This window comes from Gymnoscopelus microlampas (assembly GCF_963454915.1).
Source record: "Gymnoscopelus microlampas genome assembly, chromosome: 19".
Taxonomy (NCBI): Eukaryota; Metazoa; Chordata; class Actinopteri; order Myctophiformes; family Myctophidae; genus Gymnoscopelus; species Gymnoscopelus microlampas.
Window position 1 is genome coordinate 45,987,882 of NC_139956.1, and position 16,853 is coordinate 46,004,734.

Sequence of the window (16,853 nt, forward strand, 5' to 3'; positions counted from 1 at the left end):
TTCGTGAAAACAGCTGCACGTCACTTTTCATACTCGTTATCTTCACCTGAGACTTTGAAGATGTTTTCCTCAGCTTTGATTTGAACAGAGGTAGATTGTTCTTTGCAATGTTATCATAGAAATTGATAGAAGGATCCTTGATTCGCTTCTCCACAAATCCATCAAATTAGATGTGAAATCCAATGAAACTGGTCAGATGACTAATGATATCCAATGAAATCCGACAGGAAGTGGAAAACACACAGCCTAGGAAACAGGTGAATATGAAGTCCTCCCATCATTACCACACACTTGTCTTCACCATATACTCTTGGCCATGTCCATTGAATCTTCTTTGCAATTGCATAAAGTGGTTGGTCAACTGTGAGAACTGGAACTTGTCCTGGATGTATGTGTTCTGTTGCCTGCTTGACTATGTTCATCCCATGCTTCACCATTGCCAGTGTGTGAGCACTATCATGGAACAGAGGTAGCAATCCTGTAATTGCGGGTGGCCGAGGAACTTCAACCTGTTTATTTGCCATGTATGCTGACCATGATATATTATCTTTACTCTCAAGACTTTTTTCTCCTGTAGACTTTGCACAAATGAAAGCCACTGACTTTCTTTGTCCTGAGTCCTGGATGACACACTTGCGGTGGAGGGACCTTTGGGTTTTCTTGTGGAATTTAAAATAAGAGCACAGATGACCTGTAATATGCTGTTTTTGAAGAATGAGTTTTCACTATTGTTAAAAAATATTAAATAAGTGTGAACCCATAGTAATCTGACCTCATGTGAAAGAATACCCCTGAAAACATAGGTAGAGACACCAACATCATGAGGCTCATATGAAGCACTTTGGAGTAACACTGGTTTCAATCAAATTTACCATAAAAACAGACCGTAATCTGCTAAATTAATCTACAGAAACTAAAAATGTCAAAGTATTGCTGCATTACAATTTGGATATCATCAAAACAAACTTGTTTCACATTCAAAAGTGATGAGATGTCAAAGATTGGAATACAAAACCTAATTGAACCAAAAACGTTGGCGGCCATCTTTAATTCTCATTTTATGACCAGATCCCATGGGAAAAGTGCTTGGATCCGGCAAAATTTGAAATCAGCATACTTCAAATATGCCATATGCAAATTTTCACACTTTCTGCCGGAAGTGAACAACTGTTACATTTTTGTTACATATTTACCTCACTACATGAGGTGTTTGTTCACACGACACAGGAGAAGCTTTTCAAAGTTTGCATCTGAAAGACGGTTTCTTTTTGGTCGGAAAATCTCTTTTCCTACACTAAAGAGACGTTCACAAGCTGCACTAGCCGGGAATCCTGTGTTGTACTTGAGGAAGATCTCCTTCATCATTGGGAGGTTTTGGAACACATTGACAAGGTTGGTTTCGGTAGATTTCAAGTAGGTGTCCACTTCATCCACAACTCTTGTTGGTCTCAGTGATGGGAAGTATCCAGTCACTTCATCGTCATCTTCCATTGGTTCCTCACCATCTGTCATGGCATCATCTGGGTTTTGAGTTTGACGCTGTTTTACTTCTGCCCTTAGGTTTGACACAACATCAGTATTTTTCTGGTGGGGATGTAGGCCAATCTGAATATAGGATGAGCTGCAGAGGCCATGAGCAACCTTACATCTTCGAAAATGTATCCAAACCTCCGCTTGACCCCATTGATGATGGAATCTACCAGTGGGTTACAGTGAATTAGGGTGCTCTCATTCTTCAACTGCTCCATTTTCTCGAGGAGAATTGCGATTATTGGCACCAACACTCCGGAGTAGGCCATTCGATCAGACTGTAGTACATCAAGAGCCTTGGCCAGGGGGGCCATAACCTGAAAAAAGACAAAAGAATGAACACTCAAACATAATTTTCTCTCTCTCTCTCTCTCTCTCTCTCTCTCTCTCTCTCTCTCTCTCTCTCTCTCTCTCTCTCTCTCTCTCTCTCTCTCTCTCTCTCTCTCTCTCTCTCTAAATGTATACCATTGAATTACCTTCACATACTCCCGTATGAAGGAGAGTTCTGTCGCTTTGAAGTGTGGCACCTGCAGTTTCTCACAGGTTTCCTGGAGCTCTTGTTCTTTCGCCAGGATACAGGTATGCAGTCGCTCACTGGCTTGGTAAGTTGAGTTCCACCTGGTTGCAACAGGAACTACCAGCTGGCATCCTAGCTTGTCTTTGACGATATCTGAACTTTGTGTGCTCCTCTGTTGCTTATTCCATAGCGCCTGACATTTGCCAATTGTTGATCTTGAAATCTTTTTAAATGGCTGTGAATCTTTCAAGGCGTCTTCGATGTCTCTTGTGGCAACCAGGTTGAGGGTGTGACAGGCGCATCGTTGATGAGGTGGGAGACTGTATTCTGCTTCCGTTTGATCCAAAAGTTCGGTGACATTTATGAAGACAGGGCCTCCATCCTCCTCTTCCTCCTCTTCTTCCTCTTCTCTGTCTTCATCCATGTCTCTCTGAACTGCTGCAAATACACTGAACGCCTTCACAAAATTCGAACCATTATCTGTGGTTGTGATGGTCACCTTGTCTTTCAAGTTGAATTCTCGGTGAACGTCTATCAACATCTCAGCCAACACATCATGCGTGTGGCGGGAGGCATGCGTTAATCCGACAGACCTTTTCTCCGACTATGTGGCATCCGCGTGCGGTTAGGGTTAGGGTGCGGGTTTGGTTCGGGTTTAGTATTGGAAACGTCGGAGCGCTGCGCTGTCGGAGGAATGCGCTGTCGGACTAACGTACTGCACCCGCGTGTGGCGCCCCACAAGCCTGCGACAGGCTAATGCTCCAGAGCAGATGCTTAAAGTGTCTTTGTTAATCCAGTGGACAGTCACCCCGAGGAAGCTTTGGTTATTAGCTGACCACGCATCTGCTGTGGTACACACATAGTTCAGTTTGGACAAAGTCTCAGACAGTGTGCTTTTCATGGATATGTGCACATCATCAAGCATTCTTCCCAATGATCTCCTTGACATCAAATGCCTGGTGGGCAAAATCTGACTGAATAACTCCTTGTATTCTGGTCTCTCCACAGTATGAAGTGGATGCAATCCTTGAATGATAAAGTTAAGGATTAACTTATCAAATCGCGCTTGAGTCATCATAGGGGTATCATTCGTCTTGAAGTACTGTGCTACACTGGCTTGTTTTAAAGGAACAGCATCTTCTCTCATATTCTGAGGAGCACTCCTCTTCCTCGCCTGCTCACGTTCCTTTTCCAGGAGGGCAAATTTATCTTTGTGCAGCCTCTACAAAAGAAATAATACATACATTAAACTCTGTATATAAGTTATGAATAATTAAATCAGTGTGATGCCCCACTCCCTTATATGGAGTTATGGGAGTGCGCTCTGCTAATGCTGTTCCTTCTAGGTGAACAGGGTGGGGCAGTCTATCTACTAATGGCTCATTGGAGGCACCGGGCCCAGGTGCTCTCCAATGATAATATTTTCTGGCTAACCACCATACCACTTTACTTTGGTTTTGTAGACACTGCTGGTCAGTGTTAAAAACAAAAAGTAATACTTTAGATGTCTTTCCTCTGTTCTGGGGCTGGATGATATGGCTTAAATCAATATTATGAGTTCTCTCTATCTATCAACAATATGGTACATGTATGCAAAATACATTTAAATAATCAAATTCATGAATTTATGTTCATATGATCATTTAACCAAAATAATGGTAATGTTAGGTGTGTGATGTCAAATAAAACAGACATTTTCAAATAATATTCCTATATACCTCCTTTTTTAAGTAAAATGTGCTTCTCGTGATCAATTTAGACCAATTTAAATCCAAATAAATATATATAAAAGATATGAATTATCAACCCTACTCTAGATCAGTGGTTCTCAACTTTTTCAGGCCGTGACCCCCCAAAATAATCATATTTGAACTGGGGACCCCCCCCCCCCACCCTGACAAACACTTGGAATGTAGGAGTTATTTTTGTTTCACTCGGTTCCACAGATAAAGATTGTGAAAATAGCAGATCTACAAGCTCACAACACCTGGCAATGCAAGGCATTGTGAGCTTGTAGATCTGCTATTTTCCACAATTTTTTCCTCTTTCTTATATTATTTGACCAAAGTTTGACCAGTTTTTATAGCATAATTTGTTGATAACTTTTGATGCAGTAATGGTCTTTTTATTTTATTTTTTAGGTATTAAAAATGCCTTAATATTCACACTGTCATCTGGGGACCCCCCCAAAAGAAATCATGTGGGATTGGGGACCGACCCACAGGTTGAGAACCAATGCTCTAGATGATCTTTTCACTCTTATGTACTGTATGCATTTATTTTAGTTTGACTTCTTTTCCCCACCCCAAAAATATTGTTAATTTTGCCTGCAGTGAAATAGCATCTATTAGTTAGCTGTTGACAAAAAAAAGTGCACTGACTTGTAATGTTTGAGAACAGTTGACAATGGTTATGTAAAACATTTGATCAGCTCACCTGAATGTGTGTTCTCAAATTAGTGTTGGACGTGTATGAAGTTGAGAGCAGCTTCATTTTTGGCTCACACAGCAAACACTTGAACACATATGATTTAGGCGCTTTTTCAGTTAAAATCATAAATTTGTCCATATAAGGCCATGGAGAGTCATTGTTGTTGACCTCCTGGACGTCATCTTCATCACTAGAAGACTCGAATCCCTCTGCCTCTGCCATTTCTGAAATGTTCTCCCCTGGTCGTCGTGTCTGCAGCCGGCTGCTTCATGTGGTCTGTGTTATGATTTTACTTCCTGCTTTGAAGAGCCTTGGAGTGATGACCCGCCCTACCCTGCCTCTGATTGGCCGAACCTTACCCAATCGTGAGTCGTCAGACTCTTCTCATCTAAACCAACCAATCATCTTGGATTTTTTCCAGGTTTTTTTTTTTTTCCCACAAATCATTTGTAACGTGTAGCGTTTGTTGGACGTTACGTCACTACATGGGTCTAAAAATAGCTACACTACAGACAACGCTACTTTGTTCAAAAGGAGCGACGCTACCATCAAGCTACTGATAAATGTAGTTAAGCTATGTAGCGTCGCTACTTGTAGCTAGCTACTGCCCAACACTGCGGGTGGAAGCCTCATATGTCCAAAACTGTTACTTTTCAGGATTCAAATCCAAAAGCAGCAAAAGTAGCGGATCGACAAGCTCGAAACGCGTCGCTTCGCTCCGCGTTTCGAGCTTGTCGATCCGCTACTTTTGCTGCTTTTGTGTGACGCTGTAGTATGATCAAGCAGGGCATTCATTTACGAAAAAAACACAAAAAGTTTAAATATGGAGACAAGAGGTTTCTGCCCATGACGATATATAGATCAGGTTTTACAGGAAACTGTTAGGATTTAGAATACATTTGTAGTATCGGCCTCAGGTCTTAATGGGTTAATGTAATGAGTATTGTACAGTGCATGCTGTAGTTTGTTATCATGTTCATTTGTGTTGCACTGTACCATATCTGTATTTTCTTTTTGTGTGTGTTTAGGCATTATGCCTGCTTGTTCTTTGTGTTGTTTTAATTTCAAGATGTGAAAGAAAATGAATTAATTGAATTTGGATTTTTTTGTTTTGTAGAGACCTTTTTCCACACAAAGACAGCTTATTGGACTGTAAATATAACAGCAACGCATGTGGAACAAGTCTGGCAAACGTTTGAATAGTTTTGGGTTTGTTAACAGCACAGATTAGTATCTTACATTTGGCTACGCTGCTGACAAAAGACTTGACATTGAACTGGAGTTAACCATTTAAACCCTCTAGACTAGGGGTCTTCAACAGGGCATACAACAGGACATACAAATGCGATGCATTTGTATGTGACTTTATTATGGTCCAAAATGTGCTGTGCCATGCCAGGAGACGCACTTTGGTATTTTCATATTTTCAAATATGGTCCTCCTTTGGTGTATTGTTTACAGTATGTAGCTCAGTAGAGATCATTAAACTTTTGGGCTTTTCAGTGTTGCAGTAAAGAGTTTTTCTTTAAGGAAAATATATATTTACATGTCTTTGATATATACATTATGTTACGCAAACATAAAAAGACAAAAGTGCAAAAATGTTTGGTAATGTCATTTCATTACACTGTATCTCAACATAAATAATTGCAGCAAGTACATACAACTATACAACTGTAAACACATACTTAACTTTGTCTTAAACTAAACTCAAGTGTTTTTAAGGTGTTGTAAAGGATATTTGTGGGTGAAAACAAGTCATTGCATAATAATCGTCGCTATAGTCAGGGGTGCACATAACTGGTGCGCAGGTGCGCATGCACACTCAAAATAAATAATGCGCACCACATCAGACGACGCGAGGCGCTTTTGCGTACCAACAGCTGGGACAGGAATTTCCAAGCTTTTATTTTTTAACAAAAAAATAAAAGCCTGGAGATCGAGGCTAGGAATTTACTTCCTGTAGCCACACTCACACACTCTCGCTAAAGCACGCGTCGGCCCCATGTACAGCCATTAGGCGCAGGGGAAGGGGACACATGCTGCACGTGCTTGTGTGATTGTTGCTTCGCGTCTGCTCGCATCGCCTCGCTGCGTGCACGCAGCCAGCAGCGGCTGTTAGAGGCACTCTTCACCGATGATGAACGCACCATAATGGTGCAAAATATGGCGTGAACGTCCAAATCTGGCGGATAAAAGCAGTGCAGCACAGGGCACCAACCTTGGGGGCTTCTCCTAACGGCGTGGGAGAAAAAAAAAACGGCGAAAATCGCGGAATTTGGAAGCAGAGCGTCTGTCCGGGGCTTCAGTGCGGCTGCAGAGTTCATGTGCAGGGCTGGGCTGAAGCAGTGCTGCACCCCAACCACCCCCCCCCCCCCCCCCCACAGGTTTACAGGTCTGTTTCCCAATGCGGCATCAACAGTATCATAATATGGAAACACATCAGCCGTATCATTTCCCGCTCCCCTTTTGGACAACTCTGTCTTTGCGTCTCGGTATTCCGATTTAAGTTTCTTGAGTTTGTTGATGATTTGGTCTGCCGCTACCAACTCTTCAACTAGTTCTGCACATAGTTTGCTCTTTCTTGTGGCAGTTTCTAACTTCTTTTGATTTTTTCTTTTGCCATTGTTTGTTTACACATGTCTTCACCGTCCGACTTCCAGATTAACCATTTTTTGTGGTTTTGTGGTGGTTCCCTTTTCGAACAAACTTTAAGTGCTCGGAACTGGTTCAACATTTGGCGGTGGAAAAATAACCAAAACTGGTTCAACCCCGGCGGAAAAGGGGGGAAAATGTTGGAGAAGTGACATCTCAGCTTCTCTGAAGTGTCATGTTAAGCCACATCCATTTCGTTTTTTCTTTTTTTACCCTACAATTTTGAGTAGCCAATAGTACCTCTTTTTCTCCCCAATTTAGTCGTTGTGCCAATTGATTCCTCCCCACACACATTTTTGTTTTATCACTGCTGTCGTATCCTACTGACTCACCTGCCAGTGAGGAGCCCCCACCAGGAGGACATGGAGTCTTCGTCCTACTCCTCCCGCCCAACACTCCCCGCTGACAGGTGCCGCCCCCAGCCCACATGAGTCTGGTGCAATGGCCAATATCACAATTCCTGCCCAGCTTCCCTCCCCCGAACACGGGCCAATTGTGTTTGTGTAGACGCCCGACAAAGCCGGATGTACCACGGTGGATTTGAACCCACAACCTCCGTGGCGGTGGGCAGTGACTTCACCACTGCGCCACACGAGCACCTCCGCGTCCATTTCTGATGACAACAAAACAGCTGAGCCCCACCCCCCACCTTCATGACTCTGTTTAGAGTAGACACATAAAAAAACCCTGCTGATTGAAAGTTATGCCACAGTTTAATTCTACCTGTAGAGTATCATATCGGCATCCACCTGCGACACTAGCGCACACACACACACACACACACACACACACTCACACTCACAATCGCACACGCACGCGCGCACACACGCACGCACGCACGCACGCACGCACGCACGCACACACACACACACACACACACACAGACGTGTGTAATGCAACACAGCCAGCTGTACGGATGGAGTCATTAACATCATGCTGTTCAGCTTGGAACGTCTTCCTGGAAGCATGCACTCATGTTTCCTCGCTCATAGCTCCTCAGAGATGCCTCCTAATCCTTTCTCCTAGCACTTTGGAGCGGGAATAAAAAGACCTGGCATGGCCGTCACACACCACTTGAAATCCTGGTTCAAGTGAGGATAGAGGAGTGAGGAAATATCAGGCAATAGAACAGAAATAATTCCTAATGCTCTCATCAGTGAAGCATTACACAAGAGACCTGGGACCGACGTGGTTTGAACGGATCAACACTGACTTCAGTGGAGCCCTGCCATATAGGCGGCGGGTGAGCCTGACAATTGGGAAGGCTACAGCAGGGGCGGAGATGTTTTTTTTGGCGGATTTTGCTAGTTTCTTTTCGTTTTTTGGTAACTTTATTTCGGTTTTAGGGTTAGGGTTAGGTTAGGGTTATGTTATTTAATTCTTATTTTTAGCCTAAATAATGCTGCGCACATTACAGTATGTTATATCTCTGCTGTCCGGCAGGAACCAGCTAACTCCAAAATGTTCATTTTTCAGGAAATGAAAAAAAAGTTAGGAGGTTTTGTTGCAGATGCATGGAACTCCAAGCTCACGATGAGGTTGGAGGTCAAAAGGGGGTGGAGCCTGGAGTCAGCAAAACCAGCAAACTCCGGTGGAGAATTTGAGGATCCAATGGGGTTAGCTGGTTTTGTCAGAAGCGCTTTTTAATGCTTTTCATTCGTTCAATATGTTTTATTTTCTTTACCAACACAGAGATGGGTGTTAAAAAAAAAAAAGCGTACAAATGGAGCAACGATATATAATTTGCACAATTCCCAGAATTTCCCTGCATAACATTTGGGAAGGCTTAGCCTACCCTAGCCTTCGTTACCCGCCGCCTATGCTCCTATAATCTTACTTTGGGAGCAGAACAAAACCATCAGTGATGGAAGAAGTACTCACATGTTTTACTTAGGTAAAATGATCAATACGGCAATGTAGAAATACTCTGTTACAGTACAAGCAAAATTCCAGTATTCAAAATGTACTTGAGTAAAAGTACAAAAGTATTGGCATCAGCATATACTTAAAGTACCAAACGTAGAAATTGCCATTGTGCAGAATGTCCCATTTCACAAGTTCAAAATGTATAAAATACATTTTGAAAATAGCAGATCTACAAGCTTACAATGTGTCGCATTGTGACACATGGTGCGCTTGTAGATCGGCTATTTTAAAATGTCTGTAATATATATATGGGGCTCAGGTGGTTAATGTATGTTTTGTGATGATAATCTAAATCTGCAAAGTAACTATAGTAACTAAAGCTGTCAAATAATTGAAAGTTTCTTTACACCACTGAAAATCTGAAAACACTTCTAACTTCACCAATCTGTTCTTCCCCCTGGTCGGGAAGTGTGACTTGCCAAACATCAGCAAGGCACTGCCCATGTTGTTTGCTCTGCAATAACATCATTTTGATCTTGGCTTACCGAAAGCTGAAACTACGTTATAGTGGAGTATAGTAGAGCCCCTCCTAACAAGGCTAAAAAGCTGATGTCCAACTTAACATGACGTTTGTCAGTATATTTAAAGACGGGGTGCCGTGATTTTCAGTGATCTTTCTTGAATTCATGGAGATTTTTTTTGTTTTTGTCGCATTCCTAAGCCAATAATTTGATGACCGGCGGAAAGATGCTAAAGTCTCTGGTAGGAGACTCAAAATGGACACTTTGTGTCTCCTACCGGAACCGCCGCCGGTCATCAAATTATTGGCTTATATCTCCATGAATTCAAGTCTCCATGGGGGTGTATAATTGATAGGAAAAAAGTTGTTTTGGGGGTGAACTATCCCTATAACCCATTAACACCTGGAACGCCTCTGTGTCACTTTAGATTTCTTTGGCTATTCAAAAATAGCAGATATACAAGCTCATAGCTCTAGATCTGCTATTTTTGAAAAATATTTTTGAAACATTTTTTCCAAAAACTGTTAGGATTTAGATTTTTTTTAAAGCATCGCCTCAGGTCTTAATGGGTTAAGCACACATTATTTATCATTTGAATGTTTGTGCTTGTTTATTTACAAGCAGGTCCAGGTTCTTTCATGGTGTCTCTGGGGGTGGCAGAGAGAGCAGAGTACCACGCCATATCCCACCCTACTCAAAACTTCCCCCGACGCCTGGCACCAGACTACAACAGGATAGGGGTAGATGCCAACCTGGCACCAGACTACAACAGGATAGGGGTAGATGCCACCCTGGCACCAGACTACAACAGGATTGGCGTAGATGCCACCCTGGCACCAGACTACAACAGGATAGGGGTAGATGCCACCCTGGCACCAGACTACAACAGGATTGGCATAGATGCCACCCTGGCACCAGACTACAACAGGATGGGCGTAGATACCACCCTGGCACCAGACTACAACAGGATTGGCATAGATGCCACCCTGGCACCAGACTACAGCAGGATGGGGGTAGATGCCAACCTGGCACCAGACTACAACAGGATTGGCATAGATGCCACCCTGGCACCAGACTACAACAGGATAGGGGTAGATGCCACCCTGGCACCAGACTACAACAGGATTGGCATAGATGCCACCCTGGCACCAGACTACAACAGGATTGGCATAGATGCCACCCTGGCACCAGACTACAACAGGATAGGGGTAGATGCCACCCTGGCACCAGACTACAACAGGATTGGCATAGATGCCACCCTGGCACCAGACTACAACAGGATTGGCGTAGATGCCACCCTGGCACCAGACTACAACAGGATAGGGGTAGATGCCACCCTGGCACCAGACTACAACAGAATGGGAGTAGATGCCACCCTGGCACCAGACTACAACAGGATGGGTTTAGATGCCACCCTGGCACCAGACTACAACAGGATTGGCGTAGATGCCACCCTGGCACCAGACTACAACAGTATGGGGGTTGATGCCACCCTGGCACCAGACTACAGTATGTTGGGGGTAGATGCCACCCTGGGCAGAAGAGAGAAGAGTCTCTACACCCCCCAGGTCTCCTCGCCCCCCTTCACGCCTCACCACAAAACTACAGGGGTGTTTGGCCATGCAGGAGGCAGGATGGTGATACCCAACACAGGTGAGTCTAATTTAAGCTCAATTCCAAGACTCAAATTTCCGCCTCCTCGTTTCCTCAGTCATCTGTCCTCCAGCATGGCAGTGTTACGGCGAAATTGGTGACAATCCTGTAGACGCCACGTAACGTCAGTGTTCGAACGTAAATCATTGCGGTTTGTTTATTAGCAGAGTTCAACCTAGCGGTATTCAGGCCACGTATTTAAAGACCTCCATGTGAGTTATGTGAAGTCCACAAGATGGTCACATATTTCGGCCGGTCACCAATTTCACCGTAACACCGCCATGCTGGAGGACAGATGACATTCTAAATCAATGCTCATGATTGATTGAACTGTAACTGTACAAATGGTAGCAGGTGTTTGTTGGACAAGAAAGTTGTTACAAAGACAATGCAGCTTTTGTTTGCAGTTTCTCCTCAAATAGGAATGAGAAAAAAATTACAAACACAATCTCACTTTTTGTTTTACTTTTTTATAAGTAGAACAAGCTGATAATAATGGACTTGGCTGAGGTTGTGCATTATGGCATTGTACATGATCACTTTATTAGCACTTCTGATTGTTTTAGACAACCACACAGACACTACAAACTTCAAAGGAAGAGGAAGACGAGGAGGGACAGGGGGAAGCGGACGCTTCACTCAACACCATTCGGACGACCAGGACCGGCTACGGGAACGCAGCACCGGACCGACACAGTGAACCAGACGGTGATAAATATATCAGGTACAATTCTTTCTGATGCCTGCATGTCTGTTCTATCGAAAGGACTATCTTTTGCCCTAACATATACCACAAATGAATTTAAAACAAAAGTTTACTTGTTCAAGTTCTATAGGAATCTACATTTAAAAGCATGGTACAGTCATAGTTATCACAACACCGTTTCCAGAACATCACCCAACACTGAGCAGGCTATAACCTACAGCCCTTTCAAGGCCAAATCAACGTTCTTTTCAGTCGACAACAATGCTTGTTTGAACGCATTTACTAAAAAAGTAATGCATGATGTGGAAAAACTTTTTCAGGCTGGGACCAGAGGACAACGGAAATTCAACCCTACAAAGGAAGAGAACCAGGCTATTCTAGGACTTCAGAACAACAACAACTTGGTGGTTAAGATGGCTGACAAGGGACAGCGTCACAGTGATTTGGGGTAAGGGTCAATATATTCAAGAGGCTTTACACCAACTCAGTAATCTTGTATAATAATCCATTGATGTCAAACCCCCTGGAAAATATGCACTGTGAGCTCAAACAACTACTTGACACTGCTAAAGATGAAAAATGGATACTGATGAAGAATAATTATGACTTTTTATTGTTTTATTGTTTTATGCTATCCAAAATTCACAAGGGCCGTGTCAATCCACCAGGCAGACCTATCATTAGTGGCAATGAAACCTTATCTGAACCATCTTCTAAATTATTTGTTTACTTCATTAAACCTTTCGTTTCCACCTTGCCTGCCTTCGTTCAAGACACTACACATATTTTTTTGTTAAAACTGGATGATACCGGCGATATTTTTTTTTGTCATTATGGACGTTGAAGCTCTATACACAAACATTGATCACAGGGAGGGCCTTGAAGCACTAAGACACTATTAACAGCAAAGATCTGAGGACAGCATGCTGCCCCCTAGTGACTTCATTGTGTCAATGAAACAATGTCTTTCTATTTCAGGATCAACTTTACAGACAAGAGAAAGGCACGGTCATGGGTGCAGCCTATGCCCCCGGCTATGCAGGACTCTTCTTGGGCCTATGGGGGGAACAATTCATCTACTCATCTATTCATCAACTCGACTAATGATAATCTTAGACTGAGCTTGGAATATAGCAAAGCATAAATACATTTTCTAGACATGAGGATGTCAAAGGATGCCAATGACAGCATACACACATCTATCTTCAGGAAAAGTAGTGGCCGCAATAGAATCCTACGGGCAGACAGCTTCCATCCCTGTAGTCTCATCTCCAACATCTTTTGGACAGTTTCAGAGACTCTACGGAGAATATGTGACTTTGACCAACAAGCCATCAACATGTGCCAGAGGTTTACACAGAGGGGTTATAAAAGTGACACACTGAATCATTCTTATGTCGAAGCTAAATCTTTAGAAAGGAGAAGTATCTTTCAAAAAACTGCCCGTCCTTCTGAATCCGGACAGATTTATTTTACAACCCAGTACAGTACATTTGCCCATGATATCAAGCATAATAATCAAAAGGAATTGGTGCATTATGAGTGATCCTGATTTAAAACCTGTTTTCCGTGATTCCCCGTCTTTTTCTTTCAGACGTGCCCCCAGTCTCAACGACAAGCTTGTAAGGAGCTATCTAGTCTCGTGAGCCAGACTGCCTCCTCCCCGCTTCTGGTTTGTCTTTGCAGTCTCTTAAATTTGTCCTAATATAAATAAAAAAGAATCAAAGCATTATAGCTTGGCTGCTTATTAGAAATGGAAACTCTAAAATAAAAATAAAATAATTTAAAAATATATATTTTCGTGAAAGGAAATGACAAACAGATGACAGCTTCCTGTCGCGTATTTCAGGAGGTGTAGTTCCAGACTCTATAGCATTCGGAGATTGTGGAATAGTTGTCTGGCTACGCAAGACTAGATGCTATCTATCAAATTCTAAAATATAAAAAGTAGCATCTATAACAGGCGTACTCAACTACAAATCTTGAAGGTCCACAAATAATATTTTGAATAAGGCAAAGGTCCGTTTATTTAAGTCGGTCAATCGAGCCAAGCTTATCAAATCGGATCCCCTCCCAACCAACCGACCTAATATAACGGCGGTGCAGAGCAGCGGCGCAAATCTGGGTTGAGGCTAGAGGGGTCCCCAAATGAAGGCAATTCTTTTTTATTTTATTTTCCTCCAATCTTGCTAATTTGACACTGTGTTATGTTAATTCTTCATTATTAATTACTTACGATGCATAAGTGGGTTCAGGTTCAATTAAATAAGTATTTTAAATTATTTTAACATTTATTTTTATTATTCTAAATGACTTTGGGGGGCATCCAATCTGAAACTAGGGGGAGACAAATCTCCCCCGTACCCCCCGTGATTTCCGCGCCTGGTGCAGAGTATGAAAACATACATGAAAATAAACATGAAAACAACAGAACAACAATTGAAATACTTTTTCACACCCCCTCCCAAGGATCCCCCAAAAATATATCTCTTTTTTCTTTTTTACTATAATTTGCCCAGGGTCCGCAGAGAGTTGTCCCGCGGTCCGGTCATGGACCCCTGATCTATAAGCTCAAAACGCGTGGCTTTGCGCCGCATTTTGAGCTTGTGCATCTGCTACTTTTGATAGTTTGGTGTGACGCTGTACTATGATCAAGTCGGGCGTTAATTTATGAAAAAACACAGCAAGTTAGTTTCTGCCCAACAGCAACGATATATAAAGCTAAAATAAAAAAAATGACACGGATGCTTTCCTGGTTTTAATGGGCTTAAGTGACATTCCCTGGTCTTAATGATGACATTGACTTCGCCCCATTTCTCTAATAGCAGGCTACTCAGCCAGTATGCTCATGCTATTGAGGCTATAGGGCATAGCAGTGGCGGCCATCTTCTGGTTCCACTCCAAAAAAGCCAATGCATTTTTCCCATCGAGATTTCCAAAAATATTTGTATAAATTATTTTAAGCCTAGAATCAAGCCATCCAGGGTCCTGGTGAATCATGACCATAAAACATTTTAATTCTGTGAAGAAAAACATTTCGAATATTAAATTATATGATATACTATAATAAATACCCTTTGTTTTAGTTTTTAGTTTTTTTTTTTCACAGAATAAAATGTTTTATGATCACGATTCACCAGGATCCTGGAAGGCTTGATTCTAGGCTTAAAATAATTTATATAAATATTTTTGGAAATCTCTATGGGAAAAATGCATTGGCTTCTTTGGAGTGGAACCAGAAAATACTCTGGTTCTAGTTTCCCCATTTCGGTTCTGTGTTCCAACCTGATGTATTGTATTTTATCGTTTTGTATTTGGTATGTAATGTGTAACCACGCATGGGTTAAGGTGAATTCTGTTCTGATTGTTAAGTGGTGACGTCATGTGAAAATGACTGTGGGCGCTATTCAATGACGTGTGACACTGTCATTACTAGTGGACCCTGATGAAGGCCTGTGGCCGAAACGCGCTGGTCACCTGTGCGTTTTTTTATCTCCTTGCTATGGATTAATAAAATATTTTCTATTTGAACTGAACAGAGCTGCCTTCTTTAAGTTAATAAGTTCACCGCCTTATAGGCTCTATTCACAGCAGCCATATTATGAAGACATTCACAGGTGTTACCAACGATACTAATGAAGGCTCTGTTCCATTCTGGTCAAACAGAGTCAGGGTGCTGATATTGTGCATGTTGGCTCACTGGAAACACTCTGTTATACCAGTGGGTCTAAAGCCATTTGGAAGCCTCATGGGCTTCCAAATGGCCCCTTACAGGTGTGTAACTCTGAGAGTGTACAAATGGAACCAAATGGACCCATTTGGTTCCATTTGTACACTCTCAGAGTTATGGGGGTTGTGGAAACCACTGTGCTACACTAAATGGAACAGAGCCTTCATTAGTATCATTGGTAACACCTGTGAAGGAAGTGATAATATGGGCTGCTGTGCATAGAGCCTATTTTGTCCACTGTGTCTACAAAGGAAAGGAACTTACAACTCGTGTCCTGAAACTAAAACACTCTCCAAAGTTGTTCTCAGTTTGAGTGCTGCGTGGGTCCGTAATTATCTGATCATGGTAGCAGGTGCTCAAAAATGAACGAAAAAGATAATAACACAATGTCACTTTTTAGCAGAACAAGCTGATAAGGTGTGCCGTGTGTGTGTGTGTGTGTGTGTGTGTGTGTGTGTGTGCGTGCGTGCGTGCGTGCGTGGGTGCGTGAGTGTGTGCGTGTGTGTGTGTGTGTGTGTGTGCGCGTGCGCGTGTGTGTGTAAGTGTGTACAGTTGTGTTAGTTGTGTGTATGTGTTGATCAGAGATTGTATACAGGTGTGTGCAGAGTGTTAGCTGTGTTACTTGTGTTGATCATGTGTTGCTCTGTATGTGTCAGTCTGGAGACCAGCATGCAGGTACATACATACATACATACATGTACAGTATTCAGGTATCCATGTCCACATAAAGGATGCTCTCCACAAGGACACAAATATGAATGGTACAGTTAAGGTTACATTCACAAAATTATGGCATATGTCTTCATGATACAATGATTCACTAAGCTGGTCGTAAATAACGTGTAATAAAAGTGACTAAAGGAGGGTGTATTTTCTCTTAGCAAAAAACAATGTGCAATTCACAAAGGGGTGTGTAAATCCCTCAAATGTGCGGATCACAGGTGTTCCTCACTATTGCCTGAAGGTCAGAGGCGCGTTCATGTGAGAGATCATTTGCATTGCTCCACGCCCCATTTAAGACAACCGGAAACAGACGAAAAACAAATGTGCCTCTCCAAAACGGACAGATCTACAAGTTTATAACACGGCGTGACGCACCGCATGACAACTTGTGGATCAACGGAAGTGAGTCCCTCACGCGATTAAACGTTTATAAAGTAAATAGACGACTCTCATGTCACGTGTTAGAAGTTTACAAAGTTAATCCCACCACCAAATACTGTAACAACAACGAAAGAATATTAA

The 16,853-nt window shown here is 42.4% G+C and overlaps 1 protein-coding gene across 1 annotated transcript in view; it reads left to right on the forward strand.

Annotated features, from left to right (window-relative positions):
- LOC311034546 (netrin receptor UNC5D-like) overlaps positions 1–16,570 on the forward strand; it is a gene marked incomplete at both ends in the record, with an annotated part of 179,271 nt that extends 162,701 nt beyond the window's left edge. The window contains 5 exons of the mRNA XM_084042426.1: positions 10,144–11,172; positions 13,168–13,228; positions 13,473–13,520; positions 16,265–16,283; positions 16,550–16,570. Of these exons, the coding sequence (XP_083898552.1) occupies positions 10,144–11,172; positions 13,168–13,228; positions 13,473–13,520; positions 16,265–16,283; positions 16,550–16,570 (1,178 nt within the window). The remainder of the gene's footprint in view (positions 1–10,143; positions 11,173–13,167; positions 13,229–13,472; positions 13,521–16,264; positions 16,284–16,549) is intronic.
- Positions 16,571–16,853: the final 283 nt, after the last annotated feature.